The 19,967-nt window shown below is 47.4% G+C and overlaps 1 protein-coding gene across 3 annotated transcripts in view; it reads left to right on the top strand.

Annotated features, from left to right (window-relative positions):
- Positions 1 to 19,967, top strand: part of LOC116989524 (microtubule-associated serine/threonine-protein kinase 3-like) — a 75,345-nt gene that overhangs the window by 4,784 nt on the left and 50,594 nt on the right. For 2 of the 3 annotated variants that reach the window (XM_033046992.1, XM_033046991.1), the window contains exon 1: positions 15,878 to 16,302. In XM_033046992.1, the coding sequence (XP_032902883.1) occupies positions 16,220 to 16,302 (83 nt within the window). In that variant the 5' untranslated portion in view covers positions 15,878 to 16,219. Of the gene's footprint in view, positions 1 to 10,287; positions 10,320 to 15,877; positions 16,303 to 19,967 lie in introns of those variants that run through there. The other variant, XM_033046993.1, reaches the window with a different exon arrangement.

The raw sequence follows: 19,967 nt of genomic DNA, 5'->3' as shown, positions 1-19,967 counted from the left end.
GGGAGACTGACAAAAACCTCCGGGAACCGCACGGAAACATTGGGTGGGGCGCAAAGTCTCCAGAAATTTCCGTTCAGGTTTCCTAAGTGGGACAGGGGCATATGGAACTGAGGCATATGAGTTGTGTTGACTTAGATCACATTCTAAGTTAATTGACCATAGTGGAGGTGTTGCCGATTTTAAAGCACATAAAGGTGGATAAATCCCCAGGGACTAAGCAAGGTGATGAGGACAAGATTTAAGAGGCATCTCGGAGGCAGCTTTTTCACTCAGTGGGGTTATCCGTATCCATAATGAGCTGCCAGGGAAAGCTGTCGAAGTGACACAATTACAATTTTAAAAGACATTCGAACAGATATATGAATAGATGGATTTTAGAGGGTTACGGGACAAATGCTGGCAAATGGGACCAGACCGTTATGCCATCTTGGTCGGATTGCACAAGATGGCCTGTTTCCATGCTGAGCAACTCTATGACCGTGTCCAGTCCTGTTATTGTTTTCAAAATGCCCTATTACTAATTCTTTCATAATAGACTCTGGCATTTTGCCTACAAGTGATGTCAGCCAATTGCTCGCTGGATCCTTGTTTTTTATTCCCCTTCTGCCTTTCTTAAATAATGGAACTAGATTCCAATCTCATAGGGCAGCTCTAGAATCTTGGTAGATGCCAATCAATGTCACTTTATCTCTAACATCTCCTTCAAAACACAGGGAAACAGGTCTTCACATCAAGGGGAGTCAATATTTTTTTTGTCCCATTAATTTCTCCAAGATACTATTGTGCTTTTTTTTTTTTAACCAACGGTCATTTCTAAAATTATTCAATCACTCTGAATCTGGAATTCCCTGGTATTCCCATGAGCTTTTTTTCTGTGAAGACAAACGTAACGTTTTTTCAACTTCTGCTTTCATTCCTTTATTCGTCAGTAAAAATAAATCCCCAGCAAGGAACTCGTGTTAAATTTAGCTAATCTTTCTCTTTTTGTACCTTGATAGATGTTGCCCCCCCCCACCCCACACACACACACACACACACATCCCTGTACCTCATCTGGATTCTCACCCATGTCTTTCTCTTCCACCCAACATTTTGTCCTCTGGCTTCATGTCTATCTTCATGTCTTTGTGTCTATCTTCCACCTATTACTCTCCCGCAGTCTAGGCATAAGCTCAGGGGCGACCGTGCCTTTGCGGTTGCAGCTCCTAGACTACGGAACAGCATCCCGCTTCCCATCAGAACTGCCCCCTCCATCGACTCTTTTGAGTTGAGACTTAAAGCTCATCTTTACTCTCAAGCCTTTCTTGACGTCCTCTGATGGAGGGCTATATGTATGTATTTATGTATGTACTTAATCTATGAACAAATGTTGTATAACGTTAGTACCTCCACCAATGTAAAGCACTTTGGTCAACGAGAGTTGATTTTTAAATGTGCTATAGAAATAAAAGTGACTTGACTTCAGTGACTTCACAATTCTCACCTCTTCTAACCTCATCTCACCTTTTCTAATCTTATCCCGGCCTTTGTCCAACCATCTTGCCTGTCAACACCTCCTCACCAGCACAGGGTCTCGATCCTAAACGTCACCTATTCCTTTTCTCCTGGGATGCTGCCTGGCCCGCTGAGTTACTCTGGCATTTTGTGTGTATCTTTCACCTATTACTCACCAAGCCTCATCCTGCCCCTTCTCACCTCCCCCCCCTAATCAATCTGAAGAAGGGTCTCGAACAGAAACATCATCTATCCATGTTCTCCACGGATGCTGCCTGACCTTCTGAGTGTCTCCAGCACTTTGTGTTTGTTGTTTTGTAAACCAGCATCTGTAATTCCTTGGCTTTCTAAAAGTCTCTACAGTTTGTGTTTATGTCTCTTGCTAGCCATCTTTCAAACTCTGCTTTCCATTTCTTTGCGAAAGTTTTCCACCTCCTCAGCTGAGTTGTGAAATATTTCCAACCCTCAGGCTAGCTGCAGTTCTGACAACATTATATAAGGCTTTTCCTTTGATCTAATGCTATATTTAATTTATCGAGACAAACAAAGATGGTCCATTTTACTGTTGGATTTTCATATCTTTAAAAGGATGCATATTTGTTATGGAGAATATTTCAATGCTTCAGATGTTATCCATCGCATGTTAGCTGTCATGCCTTTTACTGTAGTTCCCCATCTGTGGCAGCTAACTCATGATTCATTCCTTTGTAATACGTTTCATTCATGTTTAAGACCTTGGTTTGAGATTGACTTTAATTGCTCTCAATTTTTATTTAAATTGTTGATCACCACTCCCCGAGGGCCCCTTATCCAGCAGCTCATCAATTAACCTCTACTCAGTACACAATGCTAGATTTAAAAGGGCTTGCTTCCTCAGATCCACACATTGATCAAGAAAAATGCTTTTCATACACTCCATAAATTCATTCTCCACACCACTACTCCTTTGATTTATCTATTCCAGATGTAATTTAAAGTCCCCTTGTGGAAAAGTTCCTCTAATTTATTGAGTTATGCTACGCTTACCATTACCTTTACTGTTTGGGGGATTGAATACAACTATCCTTTGAGGTTCCTTAAACACTCAAACTGATTAAACTTAAAAGGTCATAAAGTGCTGGAGTTACTCAGCTGCTCAGGCAGCGTCTCTGGAAAACGTGGATAGATGACATTTCGGGTGGGGACCCTTCTGCAGTCTGAAGAGGGGCCACAACCTGAAACATCACTTATCCTTGTTATTAACATTGGCAGTTCTTTGTTTCTGCAACTGATTATACTTGGTAGACAAAAATGCTGGAGAAACTCAGCTGGTGAGGCAGCATCTATGGAGCCAAGGATATAGGTAACATTTCGGGCCGAAACCCTTCTTAATGTCTGAAGAAGGGTTTCGGCCCGAAACGTCGCCTATTTCCTTCGCTCCATAGATACTGCCTCACCCGCTGAGTTTCTCCAGCATTTTTGTCTACCTTCGATTTTCCAGCATCTGCAGTTCCTTCTTGAACACTAATTATACTTGAATAGCTAAGATAAGATTCTCCCCACTTCTGCCTTTATCTCAAGATATATTATCAGGATTATTCCATGTTATCTGTCTCTTCGAAAAGTTTAGTATCCTACAATATTTAATTCTTAATCTCAATCAATTTATAATCAATTTACACATCTATGTTATGCATTAGATCATGTTTATTTTTATTTGTGCTACTAATCCACCTATCTTGTTAGAGATGTTGCGTACATTGAGATACAGAGCGAAGGAAGACACAAAAAGCTGGAGTAACTCAGCGGGATAGGCAGCACCTCTGGAGCGAAGGAATGGGCGACGTTTCGGGTCGAGGCCCTTCTTCAGATTTGAGATACAGAGCCCTCAGTTTTTAACACTTTTCGCTGCTCAAACGCTAATTGTTCATTACCCCAAATGGTTAAATTGCATAGATAGGCACAAGGTGCTGGAATTGTCAGGCAGCATCTCTGGAGAAAAAGGATAGGTGGCATTTTGGATAATAACTTTGTACTTTCTCATTAACTTTCTAAATTTCCTCCCATCAGAGCCCCCCCCCCCCCCCCGACTATTTAGTTTAAACCAGACCTGCAGCTTTAGTTATTCAAATATTTAAGAATCTGCTCTAAGCTCAATTCAAATGAAGCCCACTCTGACTGAAGAGTTATCTTTTTCCCCATTCCTGGTGTCAGTGGTCCATTCCACACCAATCTTTCGGCCATGCGTTCAGTTCCCTGGCCTTCTTTACACCACGGCAGTTTGTATGTGCCTCTGGTAGTAATTCACACATGCTGCTTGTCTAGTTTGGACCCCCAACTCCTCATCCTTTATCCTATGTATGTCATCGGCTTGTACTCGCTAGAATTTAGAAGATTGAGGGGGGATCTTAGAGAAACTTACAAAATTCTTAAGAAGTTGGACAGGCTAGATGCAGGAAGATTGTTCCCGATGTTGGGGAAGTCCAGAACAAGGGGTCACAGTTTAAGGATAAGGGGGAAGTCTTTTAGGACCGAGATAAGAAAATCATTTTTCACACAGAGAGTGGTGAATCTGTGGAATTCTCTGCTACAGAAGGTAGTTGAGGCCAGTTCATTGGCTTTATTTAAGAAGGAGTTAGATGTGGCCCTTGTGGCTAAAGGGATCAGGGGGTATGGAGAGAAGGCAGGTACAGGATACTGAGTTGGATGATCAGCCATGATCATATTGAATGGCGGTGCAGGCTCGAAGGGCCTAATGGCCTACTCCTGCACCTATTTTCTATGTTTCTATGCTTCCATGGAGACCAGAAGACAAGGATATTTTCTCTCCCACTCCGTTCCTCTCCAACCCTGAGGAGGTATAATTAAATGGCACCAGGCAGGCAACACAACCCTTGAAAACCACACTTGTGTCTGCAGAGGACAGATTACCATTTTATTTATATTAGCCCGTATTATCATTTATGTCTTGCTCCACCAAACTCATATTGCCTACTGCACTGGTCATTAAGGTTATAATGACCTACTGCACTGGTCATTAAGGTTATAAAGGAACAAAATTAGGCCACTCGGCCCATCAAGTCTACCTCACCATTCAATCATGGCTGATCGTTTAAGAAGGAACTGCAGATGCTGAAAAATAGAAGGTAGACAAAAATGCTGAAGAAACTCAGCGGGTGAGCCAGCATCTATGGAGCGAAGGAAATAGGGTAGAGACCCTTCTTATCTCTCCCTCCTAACCCCATTTTCCTCATAACCCCTGACACCCCCAGTCATGAGCAAACTAACATTAACTCCGCAGTCTGTGTCTGAAGAATGGTCCCGATCCGAAAATTCAACCATCCTTTTTCTCCAGAGATGCTGGCCTGACCCTCTGAATTACTCCAGCACTTTATATCTATCTTTCGTACAAACCTGGTTCTGCAGTTCTTTGTTTCTGCTCTCTATCAACTCTCTGCACTCATTGACTGGCTTTGCACGAACCTCCGTGTTTAACGTTCAAATACAAGACCAAGGTTGCCCATTGCTTGTCTCAATCATTGTCACCCCCCCCCCCCCCCCCCCCCCCCCCCCCGTCCCTCTGGGCAGGCCAGGACTTACTTAAGTTAGAACTTAAACCAGGAGATGGAAGTGTTCTGTTGGAATAAAGTCTCCAGGTAATTTTCCCCCCTCCCTGACGCAATTTGGAATCTTAGATTCCAGCTCATAACTTTGAGCCAAAATTCCTCAAGTTGCAATTGCAGGTTCAGTCGGAGTATATATTTTCCATTAAAGAATATGCAGCTGCAATGCGCTACCTGCCCTTCCATGCAGAGAGATTCAACAGTGGGTAACACAGGGATCAATATCACAATAACAGAGACAGCAACATGGGTGGGTGCCATTAGTGAAAAGCCAAAATCCTTAACATGAGTATTTCACACAAAGTTTAACAGGGGATGACATGGTCAGTATCTTCAGTAATAATATAAAGAGTTGCATCATAGAAACATAAAAAAACAGGTGCAGGAGTAGGCCTTTCGGCCCTTCGAGCCAGCACTGCCATTCACTATGATTATGGCTGATTATCTAAAATCAGTACCCCGTTCCTGATTTTTCCCCATATCCCTGGGTTCTGTTAGCCCTTAGAGCTAAATCTAACTCTCTCTTGAAAACATCCAGTGAATTGGCCTCCACTGCCTTCTGTGGCAGAGAATTGCACAGATTCTCAACTCTCTGGGTGAAAACGTTTTTCCTCATCTCAGTCCAAAATGTCCTACCCCTTATTCTTGAACTGTGACCTTTGGTCCTGGACCCCCCCCCCCCCCAACATCGGGAACATTTTTCCTGCGTCTGGCCTGTCCAATCCTTTAAGAATGTTATATCTTTCTATAAGATACCCTATCATCCTTCTAAATTCCAGTGATTGCAAGCCCAGTCGACCCATTCTTTCATCTAGGTGAACATCGGAACGATGGAGCAGGTGGATGATGGCGTCCTCAAACCCCACCTTTGTTTGGTAAGCGAACTGCAGGGGGCCCAGGTAGGGTTTAACCAGGGGTCACAGGTGAGTGAGCACCAGCCTTTCCTGGGACTTCATGATATGTGAGGTCAGTGCCAACGGTCTGTAGTCATTGGAGGAGCTGGGACACGTCCTCTTTGGTACAGGATCCAGGCAGGATGAGAAGACCATTCAAGGGTCTGATAAAAACCAGGGAAAATGCAATTTTTGAATCTGGTGCATGTGCTTTCGAACTTTTGTATCGTCTGCCTTGTGGGAGAGGGGAGGCGAGGGGTGTAAGGAGCAGGAGGGGGTGTAGACCTCTACAGGCAGGCCAAGTACAAGCTGAGAAGAGAAATCAGAGCTGCCGAGGAAAGGTACTCTGAGAAGTTGAGGAGCAAGTTCTCAGCTAACCAAGTTCTCAGCTCAGTTTGGAAGGGCTTGCAAGAAATTGCCAGCTACAAGAGGAACCCACCCCCCCACCCGCTCCTTGGACAATCGCCAGCTGACCAATGACCTGAACGAATTCTACTGCAGGTTCGATAAACAGAGACATAACCCTGGTACCCCCTCCCTCCCTAATCACCACTTCACACCTGCTCACAGCTTGACTCCTGCCTGCAATGACTGGGCCCTTTCCCACCCACTCCTCCCCAATCACCACTTAACACCCACTTACAGCTTGACTCCAGTCTGCAAGACTGGGCCCTGGTCCACTACCCACCCCCTCCTTGCTGCCCGACATCAGTCTGGCCACTTCTCCATCACCAACAATAGAAATTGAGGAGGTGGAGAAGCCATTCAGGAGACAGAAAAGCCGGAAATCTCCAGGACCGGACAATGTTTCCCCCTCTATCCTCAATCTCTGTGCCGAACAACTGGCACCGGTCTACACAGACATTTTCAATCGGTCCCGGCAAACCTGTACTGTGTCCCTGCCTGCTTCAAAGTCTTCACTATTGTCCTTGTGCCCAAAACAACAAGGATTACTGGTCTTAATGACAACAGGCCTCTTGCACTGACCTCTGTAGTTATGAAGGCCCTTGAAAAACTTGTGCTGGCCAAGCTGAAAAATATCACAAACTCCCGCCTGGACCCTCTGCAGTTTGCATACCGGGCCAATAGATCAGTGGATGAGGCAGTGAACCTAGGCCTGCACTTCATCCTCCAGCACCTAGACTGCCAGAGGATCTATGCAAAGGTTTTGTTTGTGGATTTTAGCTCTGCATTCAACACCATTGTGCCAGAGCTACTACACTCCAAACTCTCCCAGTTGACTGTGCCTGAACCCCTCTGTCAGTGGATCACTAACTTCCTGACAGACAGGAAGCAGCATGTGAGGCTGTGAAAGCACATCTCAGACTTGCAGACCCTCAGCATAGGAGCACCGCAAGGCTGCATACTCTCTCCTCTCCTCTACTCTCACTACACCAACGACTGCACCTCCACAGACACCTCTGTCAAGCTTCTCAAGTTTGCGGACGACACAACCCTGATTGGACTGATCCAGGATGGGGAGGAATCTGCCTACAGACAGGAATTGACACAGCTGGTGTCCTGGTGCCTTCGTAACAACCTGGAGCTCAATGCTCTTAAGACAGTGGAATTGATTGTAGACTTTAGGAGAGCTCCTCCTCCTCTCACCCCACTCACCATCAACAACACCACAGTCACATCTGTGGAGTCTTTTAAGTTCCTTGGAACCATCATCTCCAAGGACCTTAAATGGGAGGCCACCATCGACTCCACAGTCGAAAAGGCCCAACAAAGGATGTACTTCCTGCGGCAGCTGAGGAAACACAATCTACATACCGGGCCTTCGGTGGGGGCGCTGCAATGGCGGCAGCCCTGTCAGCAGCGCGTTAGTTTTTTCAACTTTTTTTATTTTTTTTAGTATGTTTTAAAGCATGTTTTTAATGTTTCTTTGTGTGTTTTGTGTGGGGGGTGGTGTGGGGGGGTAAGGGGGAAACCGTTTTGGCCGCCTCCTCCATGGAGAGGCGACATTTTCCAGGTCGCCTCCCCCGTGGCCTAACAGCAAGGATCGGCGCGGCCTTTCCCGGAGACGCGCCCGGGGCTTCAGCGGCGGGCACAGCGTGGACTCTCGGCGTGGAGCGGGTGAGCCCTCGCTGGAGGGGAGTGCTCCGTTTCGCTGGCCCGGGGCAGCCGGCAACCTGAAGCTCCAGCTGGCGCGGCGTCTACAGCCCGGGATCCCTCGTGGGGGACCCGGGGGAAGAAGAAGCCATCACTGCCGGCCCTCGGCCAACTTCTACCGCGGGTGCGGTGGCGACTTACCATCACCCCTGGAGGGGAGCTTCGACCGCCGACCCCGCGGTCTGCGGTGCTTCTGGCTGCGGCGCGGCGGGAACTTTAAACTTTAAATCTCGATCGCCGGCCTGTGGCCTACACCAACTTAAAGCCGCGGTCTCCGGTGGGGAAGAGCCGATCCTGGACTTACCTGGACTTGTACCTTGTCCTTTTACCATCAGGACGCCTGCAGCAACGGCTGCGGAGGGTTGAGGTTCCGACCACGGGGGAAAATGGAGGAGGACTGGCCAAATTGTGTGCCTTCCACCACAGTGATGAATGCTGTGGTGGATGTTTATGTTAAATTTTTATTGTGTTTTTGTGTGTGTTCTTTACCATTGTACCGCTGCTGACATATTCATTTCACTTGCACTTTATGTGCAATGTGACAAATAAACCGTATTGTATTGTATTGTATTGTATTGTATTGTATCTGCCACGGGCAATGATGGTCCAATTCTATACGGCCATCGTAGAGTCTGTCCTCGCCTTCTCCATCAAGTTCTGGTTTGGCTCAGCCACCAGACATCCGGAGACTGCAACGAATCGTTCGATCAGCTGAGAAGGTTGTTGGCTGCAACCTTCCCCCCCATTGACAAACTGTACACTGCAAGGGCCAGGAAGCGAGTGAGTAAGATCATCTCTGACCCCTCTCACCCTGGCCACAAACTCTTTGAATCACTTCCCTCTGGAAGTCGACTCTGGACTGTCAAAGCCGCCACAGCCAGACATAAAAACAGTTTTTTTTTTCCAGGAGCAGTCGCTCTACTCATTAACCAAAAGTCTGTAGCCTCCTTTTGCTCTGGTATTTTATTTCATTCACATGTTTAAACTATAATGTTTTATTCTTAATGTTATCATGTTTTATGTTTTATTCTTAATTGTTTACTGTATGTCGTGTTGTTACTTGCGAGCGGTGCACCAAGGCAAATTCCTGTATGTGAACATACTTGACCAATCAACATTAATTAATTCATTTGTTCATTCATTAAATGGTCCTTGATTATGTTGGCTGCTTTTCCAGACAGCATGAAGTGTCGGGGGCACCCCCGACAGGTTACGGGAAGAAGGCAGGAGAATAGGGTTGAGGGGGAAAAATAGATCAGTCATGATCGAATGGCGGAACAGACTCAATGGGCCGAATGGCCTAATCCCATGCTCCCATGTCTTACGATATCGGTGAATTACAAAATAACTCGCCAGTGTGTAGTGAGTAATGTAGAGAACAGTAAGGTAGAGAATAACAATATGTAGCCCGAGGAATAACGTCATTATCTTTGAGGAACAAAGATAACAGCATCAGTGAAGCTGAGAGGAACCGCCAAGCCAGGAACCACCCTCGCAAATGTTTGATGTATTCGTTTGCAGGGCAAGTTTATCTTTTTTAACAGTTCAGGAAACCAAAAATATACTGAGTACTCCAGGTGCAGTCTCACCAAAGCACTGTGTAATTGGAATAAAGCATCTTGCCTCATTTACGCAAATTCTCTTGTACAAAAGGCCAACTGCCAGCTGCACCTGTGTGTTAGTTTTCAGTACCATGTGTACTTTGTGTAGCAGTACTCTTGTACAACCACAATCAGGCCCCCTTTTGAATTTCAAAGTATCTCACTATTTAAAAAATGTTTTATGCTGAAGGGATGACCTCGCATTTCTGCACAATTGACCTCGTTAATTGCCACTAATTTAGTTTGATTATATTCCCCGTTCTCAGCCTTCTCAGACAATTTTTAAAACTAGATCGTGAAAGCCTTGGGCCTAAATATCGGGCCTTGCCCAGAGGAAGGGAGGCAGAGTGACGGCGGAGTTGATTGCTGGTAGATAACTTTTGAGTGACGACATGAGTGTACTATCTCAAGTCGTGAGACTAACATCTCAAGAGATGGTGTGATCAGTTCTGGAACCATGAAACCTCTAGGATGATTGTGGCGCATATAATATGATATAATGTCTCCTGTTCCCGTTGTGTCTTAAGTCAATCTCGGCACTGGAAGAGAGCACAAGCTGACAACTGTTTCCCTCTTTTGCAGAAAGAGCTGAGCTTGCCACGGAGGCACAGTATGTAAGTACCGACCCCTCTGTACACTGCCCAAAAAACACAAACCCACCCCTGCGCTCGTGGTTCACAGTACAAGCCAGACCCTCACCTCCTCTGCCCCAACTAGGGTTACCAACTTTCTCAATCCCAAATAAGGGACAAAAGGTCAAAATAAAGGACATATTCCCGACGGCAATTCGGCAATGATGAGTTGGCCCGGGTGCTGGACTGCACACAAAGCCCAGCCGGCAGGCCAGCTGAGGAGTTTAGGCCCAGCACCCCATCCAACTCATAAACCGATAATCGGCCATGAGAAGGAGGGGTGGTGGTGTCGGCGGTAAGCGAAGGTCCGAAGGTCGGACCGCTGGCCAGGCTGCCGACCGACGGGGCCACGGGCGAGGCGCTGCTGCTGCTGCACTCCATGGGCTGCACTATGTCGGGACGCGCCGCTCCAACCGACAGCCCCCTCAACCCGAGTAGTAGCAGTCAAATACGGGACAAGAGCGGTCCCGTATGGGACAAACCAATTTAGCCCAATATACGGGATGTCCCGGCTAATACGGGACAGTTGGCAACCCTAGCCCCAACTCACACAATGCACAACACAAAACAATCTAATATGTATGAGCTCGACAGAGACCATGAACGGCTGCCCGGAACATTCCGACACTGAATCCACACCACAAACCACAGCCATGTTTTAAAGTACGTTCTCTGTTAAAGTTCTGGGGGAACTTCCATGGACCGCCAAATGTGCAGTAATAATGTCAGCCGGAAATAGTTGGGCTTGGGACATGCCTTGAAGAATCCCTGCAGCAATGTCCAAAGCTGAGACCTTGTTTGACTTTGCGGTATGAACATTGTGTTCTCTCATTTTAAGCAACTTCTGTAGACAACCCCCTTCCCCTCTTCCTCCACCCTAGTTGTTTAACCCGTTCCGCAGTTCCCCACGTTGTTTTCCTCTTGAGATCCCACCTTCCCGAGCCAACGATGGGCTTCCAGGCACCGCCCTGCCTGAGGTCATTTGAGGCCGGCTCTGACGGGTCCTGGTCTTCTCTCGCCTCCAGCTCTTCACCCCCACCCACCCACCCAACCCCATCCCCCCGAACCCTACTTCTAGTCTGAAGAAGGGTCCCAACTCCAAACGTCACCCATCCTTGTTCTCCAGAGATGCTGCCTGTCCCACCGTTACTCCAGCTCCTTGTAATAATAATAATAATAAATTTTATTTAATGGGCGCCTTTCAAACATCTCAAGGACACCTTACATAGTATATCGGAATAACATATAATCGGAATATAACAAGTAATAAAGACATCACAGAGACACAAATTAAAAACAGGATTCAATCCAAAAACAGAAAATCAAAAACACAGTGTGAAGAGGGAGCAGCGGCAACCAAATCGTGCCACGCTTGTATCCACGTTATGGACCCACTCCTATCTTGCTCTGCATGGAATCTCCTTCACTTTGTGTCTGTCATTGGACATTTTCACTATTTTCACCATTTAAGTTTACAAGACTGAAAGGTGATCCTACTGAACCTTAAAAGATTGTACGGGCATGCTGGACTAGATGCTAAAGGGCCTGTCCCACTGTACGAGGTAATTCAAGAGTTCTCCCCTGATTCGAGCTCGTGTAATGTACGTAGTGGGTACGTAGGGGCTCGTACGAGTAAAAAGTAACAATTTTTTCATCACGAGTATTTTTTTACTCGTGGACATTTTTCACAGTGTTGAAAAAACGTCACGAGTTTACCGGATTTCCCGAATACCTACTGTTACTCGTACGAGCCGCTACGTGACATCCATGAGCTCCTGCGTGCCCGCTACGTACATTACACAAGCTCGAATCAGGGGAGAACTTGGGAGAACTTGAATTACCTCGTGCAGTGGGACAGGCCCTTAAGATCTTATTTTCCCTTATAGGGGAAATCCAGAACTAGGAATCATAATTCCAGAATAAGAAGTCACCAGTTAAGATTGAGCAGAAAAGAAATGTCTTCTCTGCGGGTCACGAATATTGGAATTGTTTATCCCAGAGATGCATGGGCTGGGATCGACAGATTTCTGAATTATAGGGTAGTCAAGGGTTACTAGTATCAGGCAAGAAAGCGGGATTGAGGCAAAGATCAGATCCTTCACAATCTTATTTAATGGCAAAGCAGACATAAGGAACCATACAGTATATAGAAGACAGACACAAAAAGCTGGAATAACTCAGCGGGTCTGGCAACATCTCTGGAGGAAAGGAAGAGGTGACGTTTCGGGTCGAGACCTTTCTTCAGACTGAGAGTCAGGGGTGAGGGAAACGAGAGATATAGAAGGTACAGAGAACAAACGAATGAATGATATGCAAAAAGCAAGGAAAGGTGGAGCGCATGTTTTTGACTCTGTTTCTATATCTTACGTATTTAATCTTACAATTATTGTACGGTTCCATGTGCCAATTAGAGGAATCAATATTGAGCTCTTCTATTGAGATTTGGATCAAAGTTGTCAAGAGATTCTTGAATCATGTAGAACATGGTTTCCCGAGTCATGGGTTTTAAATCGTTTCCTTGCTTCTCTTTGGATAGTTGTGAGTGCCTCCTGGTGTACTGAAGGTTTAGTTCTAGGGACATACAATTGCTCATCACATCTCCACGTGCTCTTATGCAATTTTTCACATTTATTCATTGAATGTGAGCGTCACTGGCAAGGCCAGCAGTAGGCATCCAACCCGAAATATTAGTGCGAGGAGTAGCATTTTGGAAAGCCAAACCAAGGTAATAGGATCTTCACAGTGAATGGCGGGAGAGTTGTAGAGCAGAGGGATCTAGGAGTGCCTCAGAGGGCGGTGGAGGCAGGTTCTCTGGATGCTTTCAAGAGAGAGCTAGATAGGGCTCTTAAAAATAGCGGAGTCAGGGTATATGGGTAGAAGGCAGGAATGGGGTACTGATTGGGGATGATCAGCCATGATCACATTGAATGGCGGTGCTGGCCTACTCCTGCACCTATTGTCTATTGTTCCTGCCTTCTCCCCATATCCCTTGATTCCTCTAGCCCTAAGAGCTCTCTCTAACTACCTACGTTATCCCACACCTGATCAGGCCCGGATTGATCTACATTCATATGTTTAGGACAGCCAGCTCCTCTTCGATTGTAATGTGGACTGTCCTCAAGACATTAATTTTTCTAAGGTCTTCACGTCTTTTTCTACCCAGTGTCAGGGTGTTCAATGGGCAACTAGAAGATCCACTTCCTCACAGTGCCAGAGACCCGGCTACAATTCTGACCACTGGTGCTGCCTATTTAGAGTTTGCATGTTCTTGTGACCATGAGGGTTTCCTCCAAGCAGTCCTGTTCTGCCCCAATGATGTGCGGGTTTGCAGGTTAATTTGTCACTGTAAATTCCCATCATGTGTGTGTGTGTGAGTGACAATAGACAATAGGTGCAGGAGGAGGCCATTCGGCCCTTCGAGCCAGCACCGCCATTTAATGCGATCATGGCTGATCATCCCCAATCAGTACCCCGTTCCTGCCTTCTCCCCATATCCCCTGACTCCGCTATTTTTAAGAGCCCTATCTAGCTCTCTCTTGAAAGCATCCAGAGAACCTGCCTCCACCTTCTCCACCTGCCTCCACCTTCTCTGCCTCCTCTGAGGCACAGAATTCCACAGACTCACAACTCTCTGTGAGAAAAAGTGTTTCCTCGTGGTAGAATCTGGGGGTGGTTGAGGATATTGTGGGGTGAAGGAAAAATGGGATAAATGTACAGATTGTGTAAATGTTTGGTTGGTCATCAGCATATAATGACATTCCCAGTATTACCTCAATCCATCACAATCTGTTCTTCATTCTTCTTTTCTACATGGCTGGACTGATCGTTTGAACCTGTGCAGAGGTCTTCCATTAGCTGTTATGTTCCAAGCGATCTTGGGGAGCAAAGAGCGTGTGGTGATGCAGGATGAGGAAGTTGGGGGGGGGGGGGGGGTAATAGGGATTGGGAGAGAGAATGAAAAACTGAGAGGAAGTATGGGGGGGGGGGGGGGGGGGAGAAAGGGAGAGTATTTGGCAGGATTGCAGGAGGTGAATCTAGAAAGGTTTGAGGAAATAGATGGGTTGGCAGACTTGGGGAGTATGGGGTTGAGATGGGGTTGTGGAAGGGGGTGAGGAGCATGATGTTGAGGGGGACTATTATGGAAAGGGTTGGGGGGTTTGTTATCGATGGGGGTTATTATGGAGGGGGGTTGTTGTGGACGGAGGGCGGGGGGGATTATGGAGGGTGGTTGTGGAAGAGGATGAGGTGGGGAGGAATTGTGGACTTAGATAGGAAAAGGGAGGGGGTTATTATGGAAGGGGATGGAGTTTTGTTGCAGACTGGTCATTATGGTCGAGGGTTATTATGAGATGGGGGGGTTTGTTGTGAACTGTGATGGGGAGGGGTTGTTGTGGAAGGGGGTGATTTTGGGGCTGGGTGGGGGGGGTGATTGTGGAAGTGGAAGATGGGGGGGTTGTTGTGGAAGGGGGTGATTTTGGGGTTGGGTTGGGGGGATTGTGGAAGATGGGGGGGTTGTTGTGGAAGGGGGTGATTTTGGGACTGGGTTTGGGGGGGATTGTGGAAGTGGAAGATGGGGGGGGTTGTTGTGGAAGGGGGTGATTTGGGGGGGGGGGGTTGTGGAAGTGTTAGATGGGAGAGGGGGGGTTGTTGTGGAAGGGGGTGATTTTTTTGGGGGGTGGTTGTGGAAGAGGAGGTTGATGTGGAGTGGGGGGGGGGGAGGTTGTTGTGGAAAGGGGACAAGAGTTTGGGAAATGCCGAGGAGAGGAGGAGAGGAGGGGGGTCCACACAGCTGAACCCCGGCGCCCGCGGCCTCTCCGTCTGCTCCACAAAGACAAAAGAGGCCCGGGCCCGGGTGTGAGCCCCGCCCAGCTGTGGGCTTCCTGTCAGCCGCTGCTTCCTGCCCTGCTGCCGGGGCCGCTGGTGGGTTTGCGGGCCTCAACTACCGTGGCGCCGGGGACAGGAGGGCGGCGCCATCGACTGGGCCTCTGATCCTCTCATGCAGCGAGAGGGAGGGAAGGAGGGAGGGAGGAGAGGAAGAGTGTGTGAGTGAGTCGTGGAGAGAGGGTGGGAGAGAGTGAAGGAGGGAGAGAGAGTGAGTGTGAAAGTGAAGGGGGGAGAGAGAGAGAGTGTGAAAGTGAAGGGGAGAAAGAGAGGGAAAGGAGAACGGGGGGAGGGGGGCAAAGAGTGGGAGAGAGAGATTGTGTGAATGAGAGTGAAGGAGAGAGATAGATAGAGGGAAGAAGGGCGAGGGGCGGAGGGGGAGAGAGAGAAAGTGTGAGAGAGAGAAAGAGAGAACAGGGAAGGAGAGCAGAGGGTGAACAGAGAGAGGAGAGTGTGAAAGAAGGGGAGAAAATAGAGTGAGGTGGAGAGAGAGGGTAGGGAGTGAGTGCATGAGAGAGAGGGGTAGAGAGGAGAGGCTGAGGGAGAGGGGGTAAAGAAGAGCAAAGAAAGGGAAGGATGATGTGAGGGTGTGAAAGAGTAAAGTGTGAGGAGGGAGGGAGAGAGGAGGGAGTGTGAGAGAAGGGGGTGGGGAGGAGGGATAGGCAAGGGAGAGAGGAAGAAAGTGGGTGAGGTAAAGAGGGCACAAGTGAGGAAGAAATAAAAGAAAATGGTGTGGGAGAAAATGGAGCAGAGAGATTGATTGAGTGAGTGAGTGAGTGGGAAGAAGAGATTGAGTAGGGAAGGGGTAGAGAGAGAGGAGAGACAAAGACCTGTGTCGGCCATGGTGATAACAACAATATATTGGAATTGTGGGCGGCTCAGAAGATGAAAGGCCAGGTCACCGAATGTAAAAACAATGTGAGAGGATCCCTGCGTCCAACGGACAGAATCAACATTTGATTTTAACCCTCAAAGTGCTGATCAGAAGTTTGGGAGCCATCATGTCTGACCCCAGTGAGTGGGCAGGGCTGCCCAGCTACAAGGGTCACTGTGTGACGGGCTCCTTGCTCCAGCGCTCCAAAAGGTAAATATGTCTGTGGGTGTTGTTGTTGTTGTTGCTGTTCGGCCTGTTTGACTTGTGATATCCCCCCCCACCCCCCCTCCCTCTCTGCTCCAGTGCCGTCTCGGTAGAGGCAGGCCTGCATTTCTATCAGAGCATGTTTAATATTTCAGTAATGATGACTTCGAGTGAAGTGAACGCATTCTCTATAGATAGGCTGAGGCGATGAGATGAGATGGGCCCTTGTTTCCGGACTGAGCGCTGCATCATCGTGGATGACAGCACAGAGTTGCTCACAGTGCCTTTCCTTATTTATTTCCTACTGACGTCAAGCATTTACCATCTATATTCCTTCCACTTATGGCTATCTTCCACTTCCATTTCTTTACAACTGTCTTCTCTCTTCCATTTCTCTCTCTCCTCGAAGAGGAAACAACTCTAGTCTATTTATTTTTATTTTGTTTCCCTCTCTCCCCCCCCCCCCTCTCTCTCTCACGGCCCCTCTCCCCCCCCCCCCCCCTCTCCACCCTTCACCCCCCCCCCACCCCTCTCCCCCCCCTCCACCCCTCACCCCCCTTTCCACCCCCACCCCCCCTCTGACAAGGTGCAGTGGCAGTGGCATTAGTGTGGGATTGATGCAGGAGGTGAGAAAGCAATTGGATTTGTTTAGGATAAATGTAGATCTTTGGCGGTGAGTGGGTCAGTAGGGTTGAAAAGTTTGTGAGCCAGTAGGTTTGGCTGGAAGCTCCCCGGCAGAACAGTTATAATTGGATTCATGGGTGGAATGAAGTAGTGGACCAGCCGTGATCTTATTGAATGGAGGAGGAGGTGGGAGAAACAGAACAGTAGGTGAATGTTTCAGGCTGAGGATCTGTTATCTGAACCTGGGAGAGGCATGTGATGCGTAGGAACACAATGCAGATGCTGGTTTAAACCGAAGTTAGACACAGCATGCTGGAGTAACTCAGCAGGTCAGACAGCATCTCTGGAGAAAAGGAGTAGGTGACGTTTCGGGTCGAGATCCTTCTTCAGACTGAAGGTCAGCATACATGTCGGCTTCAGACGTGTGATGCCTGCCACAGCCAAATAACTCAACAACTGAAGAGTTCACACAAGAGAATTGAGGCAGAAAACATGTTTCAGATGTTGGGGGAATCCAGAACCAGGGGCCACAGTTGAAGAATAAGGAGTAAGCCATTTAGAACTGAGACAAGGAAACACTTTTTCTCACAGAGAGTTGTGAGTCTGTGGAATTCTCTGCCTCAGAGGGCGATGGAGGCAGGTTCTCTGGATGCTTTGAAGAGAGAGCTAGATAGGGCTCTTAAAGATAGCGGAGTCAGGGGATATGCGGAGATGGCAGGAACGGGGTACTGATTGAGGATGATCAGCCATAATCACATTGAATGGCGGTGCTGGCTCGAAGGGCCGAATGACCTACTCCTGCACCTATTGTCTACTGTGTAGCTTCAAACGCAGACAAGCAAAGAACAAAACTCTACCGTGGTCAGTGCTTCCAAGAAAGAAGACTTAGAAAGGAAAGAAAAGAAGACCTTGCCTATGTGGCTGAACTTGCTTTCAGTTTGTTTTATGACAACAGGAGTGACACAGTGGCACAGCTGCTGCCTCGCGGCATCAGAGACGGAGACCCGGGTTCAATCCTGACTTCAGGCGTTATTTGTGCGGAGTTTGCACATTGTCCGTGTGACCGGGTGGGTTCACTCCCGTATCCCAAAGACGGAAGGGTATGCAGCTTAATTGGCCACTGTCAAAATAGCCCCATGTGTGGAGTGGATGAGAAAGTGGGATAACGTAGAAATACTGTGAACGAGCAGTTGACGTGGACTTGCTGGGCCGAGGGGGCCTGTATCCATGCTGTCAGTCTAAAAAAAAATGTAAAAAGCACAATCAGGGGTTTCTTTAATTGCTTTTCTCTTCAGGTCGTGGCTTTGAATCCAGCTGGGTTAAAGCCCAGAGATGCTTCATTGGTTTACAGTGCCGGCTATATCAGCTTGTTGCTGAGCTTGGCTTCTGGCTACCATATACTAGGTCAGGATGGCAAAATGAGATTGGAAAATTTCAAGGCAGTTGGATATCCTATCTGCGAGTGACACGAGATTAGATCACAAAATCAGTGAGACCGGAAAGGGTTGAATAATGATCATTGCATGTGTGGAGGTGGATCAAAAGTTTGGAACGAGTATCCAGATGTACAAAGTTAACTTTAGTTTAGTTTAGAGATACAGCGTGGAAACGGGACCTTCAACCCACCAAATCTACGCCAACCAGCAATCACCTACGCACCAGTTGTATCCTACACACACTGGGGACAATTTACAGAATTAACTTACAAACCTGCACGTCTTTGAAAGGTGGGAGGAAAAGCCGAAGTACCTGGAGAAAACCCACGCGGTCCCAGGGAGAACCTACAGACAGCACCTGTAGTTAGGATCAAACCCGTGTGAATGGCGTCGCAACTCTAACGCTGCGCCCCAATGAAAGCATTTGCATTTCTATGCTTATCACAATATCAGCATGTTGCAAATCTCTCCACAGCCAACAAAATGCTTTGAAGCATTTCTTGCTGTGACGTTGCAAGAAATGCGATAGCAAATGCACACACAGCCAGCTCCCACAACTGCTAATGATGCCAAGTACTATTGTTGTCTTTGATTGGAAATGTTAGTAACGACATCGAGAAATCGGCCAGATAGATCCTCCTTGTTCGTCTCGCACTTGCGGCAGGAAAATGATCTTCTACACGATGGAATGCGACAAAAGTAATTCAGAGGGCGAGAGAATGGAGAGTGTGAGGCTGTCTGACTCCTTCCTGAGTTTAGAGGCTGAGGGAGAGGTTGTGTCAATATTTGAGTTTTGATTGTAGGGAGATGAAGGGCAGGGGTGGGAAGGCGATGAAGATTGTGGCAGCAGGCCAGCTGATGTGAAGGGAACTGCAACATGTGCTGTGGATGGGAGCAACCAGTGGGCCTGGTGTACTTGCATTTCCAGAAAGAATTTGCTAACATGCCAAATTAACTGCTAATGCGTGAAATATAACTGAGGTGTACGAGGCTAACATATCACCGTGGGCAGAAGATAGACACAACATGCTGGAGTAACTCAGCGGGTCAGGCAGTATCTCTGGAGGAAAGGTCAGTGGACAGAAGGTTGGCTGGTTAATAAGAAACAGACATGGGTCCGAAGAAGGGTCCTGACCCGAAACATCGGCAGTACATCCATTGATGCTACCTGACCCGCTGAGTTACTACAGAACTCTGTGTTTTGCTCAAGATTTCAGCATCTGCAGTTTCTTTCCCCCCCCCCAAAATGGGTCTTTTCTGGTTGGTAAGATGCATTAAGCAGGCTGCCCCAGGGATCAATGTTGGCATCTCAAACGAACATATGGTTGCTAAATTTGCCAATGGAAGTAAATTGTGAAGTATTAACAAGGGGATTACCCAGGGATGTGGGTAGGTTAAGTGAATGGGCAATGATATGGCAAAATCATATTGGAAAACAGAAAATTGTCCAAGAAAAATGATCTAAATTAGAGATTGCAGAACTCTGAAATGCAGAGGAACCAGAATGTCATCCTATCTCATGGCTCTCTGGTGAGGAGAAAATGGCTGGTGTGCAGAGCAAGTAATTATGAAACAAGCAATATTAATGTGTATTGTTAGGGGAACTGAATA

Source organism: Amblyraja radiata, chromosome 29, assembly GCF_010909765.2.
Source record: "Amblyraja radiata isolate CabotCenter1 chromosome 29, sAmbRad1.1.pri, whole genome shotgun sequence".
In the NCBI taxonomy this organism is placed as follows: domain Eukaryota; kingdom Metazoa; phylum Chordata; class Chondrichthyes; order Rajiformes; family Rajidae; genus Amblyraja; species Amblyraja radiata.
This window is presented reverse-complemented; position numbering and strand designations above follow the sequence as displayed.